This window comes from Mustela nivalis (genome assembly GCF_964662115.1).
Source record: "Mustela nivalis genome assembly, chromosome: 2".
Taxonomy (NCBI): domain Eukaryota; kingdom Metazoa; phylum Chordata; class Mammalia; order Carnivora; family Mustelidae; genus Mustela; species Mustela nivalis.
In genome coordinates, this window is record NC_139021.1 from 47,582,824 (window position 1) to 47,593,925 (window position 11,102).

At 38.6% G+C, this 11,102-nt stretch overlaps 1 protein-coding gene across 1 annotated transcript in view; it reads left to right on the top strand.

Annotated features, from left to right (window-relative positions):
* The window catches only part of CNGB3 (cyclic nucleotide gated channel subunit beta 3), a gene marked incomplete at both ends in the record, with an annotated part of 131,981 nt that extends 126,415 nt beyond the window's left edge, over positions 1-5,566 (top strand). Inside the window, one exon of the mRNA XM_082719964.1 lies at positions 5,444-5,566. Coding sequence (XP_082576090.1) covers positions 5,444-5,566 — 123 coding nt within the window. The remainder of the gene's footprint in view (positions 1-5,443) is intronic.
* Between the last annotated feature and the right edge of the window lie 5,536 nt (positions 5,567-11,102).

An 11,102-nucleotide genomic window follows, 5' to 3' on the forward strand; every position in this document is an offset into this window, starting at 1 on the left:
TCAGTTAAGCATCTGCCTTCAGCTCAGGTCATGATCCCAGAGTCCTGGGATCAAGTCCAACATTGGGCTCCTTGCTCAGCAGGGAGCCTGCTTCTCCCTCTGCCTGCTGCTCCCTCTGTTTGTGTTCCTCTCTCTCTCTATGACAAATAAATAAAATCTACATAAAAATAAAAGTAAAAAATTAAAAAAAATAATAATCAGAATAAAAAGTAGAGGAAGATGAGCAATTTAAAGAATGAGAAATGATCCAAAACCCTGGGGAGTTCGCAAGCAAGTAATAGCACCTATATCATTCCAAAATAATGTGTTAGGTGCTATGGTAGACATAAACCCAAACTATTAAAGGACACAGAGTAAGGACACTTTTCCACTGGGGTACTAGCAAGACTTCCTGGAGAAGATCGTATTCAAGGCAAGTCTTAAAGAATGAATTTACATGGGATCACTTGGGTGGCTCAGTCAGTTAAATGTCCAACTCTTGATCTCAGCTGAGGTGTTGATCTCAAGTTTGTTGGTTCAAGCCCCATATTGAGCTGGGCATAGGGCTACTTTAAAAAAAGAAAAAGAGTCAAAAAAATGAATTTACATGAACCAAGAAAAAGAAGAACCTGGCATTTCAGATAGAGGAAAGAATTAGCATGAGCTAAGGCAGAGAGAAACTCCCTGCAGAGGAAGTTCAGAAAACTACAGTAAGTCCAAAGTTAGAACATTCTAGTATTATTTATTTTTAAAAGTCAATATTTTTGAGTACCATGTCCAGACACTGTGTTGAGTACTGGGTATAATCAGCAGTGAGCAAAAAAACATGGTTCTTGTCCTCCAGGTGCTTACAATCTAGTTCAAGGGTATTTAATTCACAGTGTACATCAGAATCACCTGAAATTAGAAGTCTGGACTGCATCCCCAGCAATTCAGTGGGTTAAGGTGGAGCTCACATATCAAGATTTTTTTTAAAAGCTCCCAGACTATCTAAAATGCAGCCAAAGTTGAGAATCACTGGCCTGATAGAAGAGACAAATAATAAACAAATGAAGTTAAATAAATACATAAGCTCCAAAATATGCTAACTTCTATAAAAATGGAATACACTAGGGATGTGTATGGTGCAACAGCACTTATTTAGATTTGAGGGTTGAGAAAGGGGGAGGTTGTCAGCCATGACCTTTATAAAATATAAAGTGAAATATTTCTTTAGTAATAAGGTGGAGAGGACAGCATTTTAGATGAAGGCTTGGAGCCATGAAGTAGGACAGAGCTTGACATATTTACTGAATGGAAGCAAGTGATCAACTGGAATGATGGTGTAAAACAAAGTTAAGAGTAGAAGATATTTCAAGGCATCTGGGTAGAGATACCTGGTGCACAGATAGAAAGAAATCAGTCTAGTTTGTGAGAGAGGATAGAACTAGAGGTAAGTCTTGGAAACAAACATATGGAAGCCAACTTCATTAGAAGCTTAAGAAAGATAAAACAAGAGGTCCAAGGCCTATAACTTTGGAAAATACCATTATTTATGGAGAAGGTCAAGGAAGAAGAATCAAAGGAGGAGCTATCAGAGGTAGAGGAGGAAAAATGGAGGAGAGATTTTGACATGATAGAAACCAAGAATATGCAATCCCACACAAATTAATCCAAGTTAAAAGCAGGCAGGTTGGTGATATGAAATCATTTACACTGAAATGGGAAATACAAACCACAGCTCATTTTAAAGACCCCTTTAGGGCAGTGTTAGATTTGGAATGACATGGCCTTAATGCACCAAAATGGCCTTTCAATTTGTTCCAGTAACAGCAGGGACTGGAAATTGAGATAACTCATAGAAACTTTAGCACCCATGCCCCTAAGCAGTGCAAATTTGCTTAACAAAGTATGAAATGCAGAGTAGATACAGCCTTCCCATTTCTAATTTCTTCTTCGCATACCTCCAGCACTCAATAATAAAAACAGATCAGTGAACACAAGTGAGGAAAGAAAGGAATAAGTAGGAGAAATAGCATAAATAAGAACGCATGAGACTACCTGCCACATTGCTTTGCTTTCGCCTTTAATAGAGGAGGATTTAATTCATAGTAGATATTGACCGAGATGAAAAGTTGTTAAATTCAGCTTTGTTTTTGCTTATCATTTCCACAAATCACTGTAGGAAACAGGAAGGAAAAAAACCTCATATTCTATAGGAATTTGCCTTAATAATTGAAGGAATGTCAGGGCTCAGGATGAAGTTTGCTGACCTGCCTAATCTTCAAGATGACTCCCAAATATACTGAGTGCGTAGCTTGAACCATTTCGAAAAAAACTTGGGAATTTTCCCAGAATTAATTGCAGAATTAATTTGAGTGTCAGAATGCCCCTTCTGAAGAATATATCCTTCTAAACAGGAACCCTGAAAATTTGAAGTGCTCTCTCTCACTAAGGGTTACCTCACTCTACATGAGGCTCTTGCATTTGTATACTTCCTCCAAATTAGTACATAAACCAACCACAGAAGCTTGGTTTGGTCTTAATTTTGCACATGCTGTCAGAATCTTGTTCTCTGAGGAATGTCTACTCCATTTGAATGCTAATTAAATTTGCAGGAAAGGCTTAAATTAGCCTAGAAGTATGCAAGAAATCATGGAAGTTTTGGTTCGTTGATTATGCCAGATCTCCTTGGAAAATTACTGAAATGATCATTAAAAAATAATTAAAAGTGCTGAACTATATTTAAGTGCCCATTATGTACTTCTACCTCCAGTCAGATGTAATAACTGCTTTTGAAAAATCATTCTAGTTCCCGGAGAATTACTTCATGAAAAGAATAAGGAATATACCCTTGTAGTAATCATTACTTCCTGGAGTAATCTCTTGGAAAACTAATATTCAGACACTTTTCTTTTTTTTTTTTAAATAATTCATCATCATTTTATTGGTTTTTTAGAGATTGGTGTTGATACTGGATTTATCATTAGGTATGCTCTATCTATATATATTCTACAGAGTCAGGTGACATATGTGCTGCTAGTTCTAATGCTATCATCTGCCAACCTTGTAAATTTGCTCAAGACACTTAACTTTTCAAGCCTCTACTACCAATTTTTAAATATCTTTGACCTCACTGGGATTTTTGCAAGAATTAAATGAATTAAGATCCCTGAAAATGTTTTGCAATTATAAAGTAGCATGTTCTGATAGAAGAAATGCAAGTATTAAAATAAGGAGTAATGTAAATATCAGATATTATTATGATTTTTTAAAGTACTCTGTAAATGGTAGACGTTATTAACATTGATATTATAGAAATAATTGTAATAAGATCCATCTGTCTTGGAATTTCTACTTTGATCTATGTTTGAGAATAAATACCTGTTTAATATTCTGCACAATGCAAAATTTTAAAATATTTGCTTTGTACACTTAGGAGTTGCGCATTCTAGGCTTCCTTTTGCTTCTAATTACAGTCATGGAGTTTTGGTTAGTCAACCATGCTGATCTGTGCCTTTATTTTTCTTTCTGTAAAATGGAAATAATAGTGCCTACTTTACTTTCCTCATAAAGGTAATAGGAAGATAAAATGAAAAATTCAATGTCACAGATGTTAACTAAGAGGTAGAACCTGAAAATTTTAAATTTAAAATTTAATATGACAAGAACTAATATTCAGGAAAGGAAAACAACTGGGATGCCTGGGTAGCTGTTGGTTGAGCATCTCGCTCTTCATTTTGGCTCAAGTCATGATCCCATGATCAAGTCCATGCGGGGCTCTGCACTCAGTGAGGTGTCTGCTTGAGAGTCTCTCCTCTGCCCCTCCCCTGACTTGTGCTCGCACTCTATCTCTCTAAAATAAATAAATCTTTTTTAAAAGGGGGGGGGGTGGGATGAAAACAAACCTTGGTATTAAAGGATCTTAAAACTTCAAAGAAAATGGTTAAACTATATTTACCTCATTCATAAGTGAGTGCCTATATCATAAGCCTTATGCTCAACACTGAAACAAAGTAAACATTGTCTCAGCCATCACAGAGCATAAACTATAATCAACACTGTTTAATCCTGAGTTAATTTTAATGTATTCTAATCTTTTGAAAATATGGCTAACAGGAATATTTAGTGAATTCAAATAACCCAGTCCCCTCCTGAACCAAGTAAGTAAATTCACTGTGTTCATGCTATTATTTTATACCTCAGGGTGATCAAGACCCAATTCATTAAGACTTATAGGTTTTATTATCCAAATAGTTTGCCTAGTATTATGCAAACCAGCTTATTTAGAATTTAACAGCTTTTCTTGACCCAATTGCAACTTAGGTCTCTTATATATTTATTCTTTCTGGATTTTGAAGTGAGAAGAGATATTCAAAGAGGCCCACGATAACCCATTAGTTTGGTGATTTGCATGATTCAACAAAAAAGTTATATTTATGGCTTAAAATTTATTACAGCAAAGCATACAGTGTAAAAACAGGAAGAAAAAGTTACACATAGGCAAAGACTAGAAAAATCAGGTGCAGGCTTTCTAGGTCCTACTTCTCAGAGGATCATAAGGATACATTTTCTCTCCAGCTGTAGACCTAAAGACAAAGACAAAATGTCTCCACCTAGGGAAACCCATCAGAGTCTTGAGGTCAAAAGTTGTTAAATGGTGCTGGTCACATAGCTACATGACCAGCCATGATTCAGACTCCAAACCAGATACCAAATACACATCATAAATCTTTGTGTTTACATTAAACAATGTTGACAGCCTGGTACATCCTGCTACACTGCCCCAGGCATACAGAATAACACTATTAACCAGTGACTCTGTGAACATTCCAGGAGTTTAGTTCTCAGGGCCTGAACAAGCATCATTGCCCTGGCTCCAAGAGTCCCCAGAGATAAGCAAAAGAGAGTCCCCAGAGATAAGCAAAACTGAGTAAAATAACCCGATGCATTAACACTTTCTTTTCAATATGGAACAAGAATAATAGCTTAAAGGTCTCCTGTGCTCCAATTACTAAATTCAGACCTCAGTGTTATAGGCATAAGAGTGGAGTTGACCTTTGAAAAACTATAGCCCGTGCTCTTTTTAAACACCAAGTACCTTCTTCTAAGCATAGCACTAGCCACCAAAGCTATGGGTGACTATGGTTACAACCAGTTATTTCCTCTACCTGTGCTTGTCCCTGAAATTATGTGCTGACTTGAAACATTTTTACCTGGACAATGGTGCCATACAGTGCTTACCTGTCTAGTAGTGGCATACAATGCTTCCATATTGGGAAATATCACTTCCTTACTAACTTCCTTTCATGTGATGTGTCCAATCAATATCCATAACTACCTCAGTCTTAATCACTTTTACATTGATATTTCTTGCTTTTTTAATTTATATTTATTCCTCTGGAACATTTTATATTTCTTAATTTGGGGGCATAATTGTCAAGAGTTAAGTAACTACCATTTCCTCTTTATATTTGGCATACAGGGAGAAATTGGCAAGGAAATGTATATCATCAAGCAAGGTGAAGTCCAAGTTCTTGGAGGCTCTGATGGTACTCAGGTTCTGGTTACTTTGAAAGCTGGAGCGGTGTTTGGAGAAATCAGGTAGCTAAAAGATAAATCATAAGTATTAAACTCTATTATTTGTCATGAAAGAAAATTATTAGGTCATAGAATAAGCTTCCTGCTCAAATTTGACAAACGTTTGATTGTTCTGAGAGCATTGGCAAAATAAGGATTTTCACATTTCTGTTTATCCCTCCTTCCCCCAAAGACCTAGCTCATTCAGCTCCTTAGTGCCAAGACCTAGTCAGTGCCTGGCAGAAGGTACATACTAAGTATATATTGAATATATATATATATATATATATATGAATGAGTGAATCAATGATGAAACAAGAGGTTGGGAGAGATAATTGTTGGAAAACTTAAATTTCAGGCTAACAGAGCAGTTTTGAGTCGGCCAAGGAAGCGAGTAACAACCAGATTTTACAGGTCTTTAAGGCCATAGTATGGAATTCATATTTTATTCTAAATACAAATGGATGCCAGTGGAGGATTTTAGGCAAAAATGACACAATTTGAATTATGACTTTAAACAACCACTCCAACAGCTATGTGGAGAAGAGACAGTAGAAGAACAAGTATAAAATAAAGGAAACCAATTAAAAGTCAGTTGTGGTTGTTCAAGTGAAAAATGATGGAGTCTTGAACTAGGATGCTGACTCTGAAGGGGAAGAGAAGTGTGTACTGTAAGGATGTTACTGACATAACAATTTCATAGCTGCTAAGAAATTATCTTCAGGGTTCCAGAGATACGGGCAATTTCAGATGACTTCATATTAGTATAAGAGATTTTCTGAGAATGTTGAAGCATGTTATATCTCTATTAATAATGTGGCCTCCCTTTTTTAAATTTTTTTCTCCTTGCTTAAAACAGAATGGACACTCCTGTGAGGGTCAGGCTTTGGGGCAGTGCTGGAAACACTTCTTAGAATGTTCAAGATTTCAGTTATTTGCCTATTTTCTATTGCTTCCTTACTGGGAATCCTTGCAAAAGTGATTTAATATTTTAGTGACTTAATAACCACTGTAATCTTCAAGGTCATAAAACATGCAACAGTCTAATCTGAAATATCACAGAAATTAATTAGCTGACCTCTCCCAAGGGCTGAATACTCCCTGAAGAATAAAGCTTTATAAATACAAGTATGTTCATTGCTGATACTATCATCACAGGAAGAAATACTCTAGGAGTAGTATTCAGGTGCTGCTGAGCTGCAATTGAAAAGAATCTTAAAGATTAAGAATCTTAGATTCTTGACAATAACTTCTCAAATAAATCTATTACTCATTTGATTTCTAAGGCCAAATTGAAGCCAGTAGACCAGGCAAGCTCTATACTTGCTCAGTAGTCTGGTTGATTCAAGCAAAAGGGAATTTTTGCCTTGATTCTCTTCTTGGCTATCGCTGAGGAGAAACAGGATGCATCTGGCTCTTCCCAGATACCCACAGGCTTCGTAGGCCCACAGCTGTCATATGCCCTTGGAGCTCTAGTTATTTACTCCAGTGATGGAAGCATGACTGCCAAACATCTAGATACTGGAAAGATCTGGTGATCGTGTTTACTACTCAAAAATGCTGTGACCTTTGTTAAAATGATCTATATCCAACACTATCATATAGCTTTTTAAAGAAGGTTCTTTTTTCTGAGGCAAAAAAGAAGAAAAAAGAATTGAGGGCTTTCAAAGACATTGTATGGTAATCTAAAAGAGCAAACCCTGACTAAAATATAGATTTACAGCCTTTCATAGAGAAAACCCAGACCACACTTCCTATTAATATCTGAAGAGTACAGACACCCCATTTTTAATAGAGAGACCTAGGGTCTGCCAAAGGATGGTTTTGTAGTAGTTCTGATTCCATTGTTTTCCTTGCACATACAGTAAGTGCCAAGTCTTATTCACCAAAAAAACTTAACCACTTCCTATTCTCCTTCTGCTTCTCACCATTCTTGAAACACATACGAACTTCTACCATTGGTATCGTTATTGTGATTTCAATAATATTTCCTACTGGTTTCATATTTCTTTGGAATATCCTCCCCCTGGAAAATATCTACTCACTCTTCAGGACTCAATTCATGGGTCACCTTTGAAGCCACCTCTAATCACCCCCAAAACAACTAGAGGCTCCCTGTTCTCTGCTTCCATACTATTTTATTCATAACTTTATTATAGTAGTTAACACTGATTTAATTACACTTAATTTGTTCAGATGGATCTTCCCAACAGATTAAGTTATTAAAATATAAGAACTAGAACTTTCCATCTTTATGTCACCAGCAGCTACATAAAAATAATACAGTAAGCCAATACAGTAAGCAACATAATTTCTTCCTCACTTTGCTCCTCCTCACAAGCACAATTAACAACTATTAGAAAACAAGACACTACTGAGAGAATCCTACAACATGTGGGTGAGGCTGGAGCACCACCTGCACCACAGAAACCAAAAGACTGCATGAGAAGGGAAGGGGCACCTGGGTGGTTAAGCAACTGCCTTCAGCTTAGGTCATGATCCTGGATTCCCAGGATCTAGTCCCACATCAGGCACCCTGCTCAGTAGGGAGTCTGCTTCTCCCTCTCTCTCTCTCACTCTTTCTCTCAAATAAATAAATAAAATGTAAAAAAAAAAAGAAAAGAAAAGAAAAGGATAAGAGAAGTAACTACACAGTGACCACATTGCCCCTTCCCAAGGCCAGCATAGCATCATACTGAGGTCTCCCCTGAGCCTCCAGTTTCTCCAGTGTGAAAAGAGAACCCAAAGGGGACAACCATCCCCCAAGCATTGTGGAACCCCATACCTTGATCTTTCACTACAATGATTGCAGGAGAACCTGTGTCTCAACCACTGGGAACCTGACTGTGATAGAGAAGAGAAGAGAAGAGAGGCTTGCAATATCCAGCAAGTGGATCTTGACAGACTAAGTTCATGCCATGCCCAAGTAGTAATACCAACCAGCAGCTTTGCAGAACCAAACTAGGAATGCACTCACCAGGGAACTCAGCAGAGTGTGGAACTGTCTGATTCTGATCTTCAAACAAGGTTTGCAGACCTTAGAGTGCCATTTGCCCTCATTCAGGCAAGGAGCTAAACCAGCCCCACCCACTATGGAAAGGTTTTTGGCCCCATCTGACCAGAAGGGCTAGTAACAACTACTGGAATCGGTGTGGGCCAGCAGCACTCAAGCCAAGAGGCAGGCAGGCAGAGGTGAATGGTCCCAGAAAAGCCAGTACTGGGCATTAAGCATTCCCATGATATGCACAGGCAGAGGGATCAATTCATAGTCAAGGCTAAAAGAGGCTTTTCAACTACAGAACCTACTTGGGAAATTTAGAATAGCCTAGAGCAGTCCCTTTCCCTCCCATGCAGGCAAGGGAGCTAAGGCATAGATAGCCCTAACGCCTGTGAGTGCCTTCTGGCCCCATCTGACCAGTAAGGGCTAGAGACAACTCCTGGAAACTATGCTGGCCCAGTGGCACTGAAGCCACTCAATTGAGGTAGGCAGACAGCAAAGCCAGTGGCCCTGTTCACTCAGGGAACTTGCAGTGCAGGTTGGCTTGAGTTAGCAAACAATGAGCTTTACCTGCTTTAAAGCTACTTTTCCTGCTGTGCCCAGGTAGGGAATCTAATTTATACTCCTGCTCCTCGCTGACTACAACCTTTAGCTTAACCAACTAAGGAACCTAACCAGAGAACATAGGAGGCTACATAGCCCATTCAACTGCCCTACATACAGTGGCACTTGAACAGAGAGTACAGCCCAAAACTTCCCCCATCCAAAGAGAAAAATCAGTGGTCTCACCTGAGCAAGGAATTCAGTACACACTCTGGCCTGATTCAAGTCCCCAGACAATAAGCTGGGTTCAATCCTGCTGCCCTTCTACATCAGGGAAGCTCCTTTATAGACCCATATACTACTGAATCCTGTACCCAGTCTAGACCATCTAGTAAGACTCACCAGAGAATCCAGGCAACCATGGAGCCTGTCCTCCAGCCTCACTTGGATAGAAAACCAAGCCAGCAGTCCTATCCAACTATTCTCAGCCAATGGTACAATCCCCCGTGTCCTTCCTTAAAATTTGAACAGTTGCAGCACATAAAAATTGACTGTAATAGCAGGCTATATCTGCCCAAGGACATACAGCAGACACCCAGAAACCCAAACTGAACTGACTGGTGAAGAACTGTGTCTGTCAAAACAAACCTGTAAAGTCTAATTATTCAAATGTGTAAATAACAATGTAAAAAAATTCAAGGATCATGAAGGCAGATATGACAACACCAAAGGTAATTAATAAAGCTCTAATAACTGATCCTAAAGAAATAAAGATCTATGAACTGTCAAACAAAGGATTCAAAATAACCTTCTTGTTTATACATTGAAAAAATAAGAAGTTCAACCAAAGACACGTGGGGTTGTGTCATCAAGAGTTCTTGAGGGGCGCCTGGGTGGCTCAGTGGGTTAAAGCCTCTACCTTCGGCTCAGGTCATGATCCCAGGGTCCTGGGATTGAGCCCCGCATCGGGATCTCTGCTTGGCAGGGAGCCTGTTCCTCCTCTCTCTCTCTCTCTCTCTGCCTACTTGTGATCTCTGTCTGTCAAATAAATAAATAAAATCTTAAAAAAAAAAAAAAATGAGTTCTTGAGACCCCTGGATGTTCTATGTCTCTCCCTGGTCTCACTGCACTAAGTCTATGCCCCTTTCTCAACCTGACATCAGTTGGTTACATCGATTAAGAAGTAATAGTCATCCAAAAAAAAAAAAAAAAAAAAGAAGTAATAGTCATCTCTGCATTAACAAAAACTAGAACGTTTCAGGATGCCTCCTCTGGCTCAGTCAGTTAAGCGTCTGCCTTTAGCTCAGGTCGTGATCCCAGGGTCCTGGGATGCAGTCCTGCACTGGGCTCCCTGTGCTGCAGGCAGGCTACTTCTCTCTCTGCCTGCTGCTCACCCTACTTGTCCTCTCTCTCTCTCTCCTCTCTCTGACAAATAAATAAAAATCTTTAGGGCACCTGGGTGGCTCAGTGGGTTAAGCTGCTGCCTTCGGCTCAGGTCTTGATCTCAGGGTCCTGGGATCGAGTTCCGCATGGGGCTCTCTGCACAGCAGGGAGCCTGTTTTCTCCTCTCTCTCTCTCTCTCTCTGCCTGCCTCTCTGCCTACTTGTGATCTCTCTCTGTCAAATAAATAAATAAAATCTTAAAAAAAAAAAAACCCACAAACTCTAGAACCTTTCTAAATGCCCACTAAGAGGACATTAAATACCCTAAATTGTGTTGTAGTTTTTAAATGGAAAACTATGGAGCCCTCAAAAATAAGCCTATGGTCAAGGTGCCTGGCTGGCTCAGTTGGTGGAGTGTGTGACTCTGGGTCTCAAGGTTGTGAGTTCTAGTCCCACACTGGGTATAGAGATTACTTAAAAATAAAATCCTTAAAAAAGTTCAAACAAAGAAATAGAATAATTATATATTATATTATATTATATTATATTATATTATATTATATTATATTATATATAAATGCAAGAGTTGAAAAGCATGTAATTGAACTGAAGAATTCAAGAGATAGTTTCAAAAATAAATT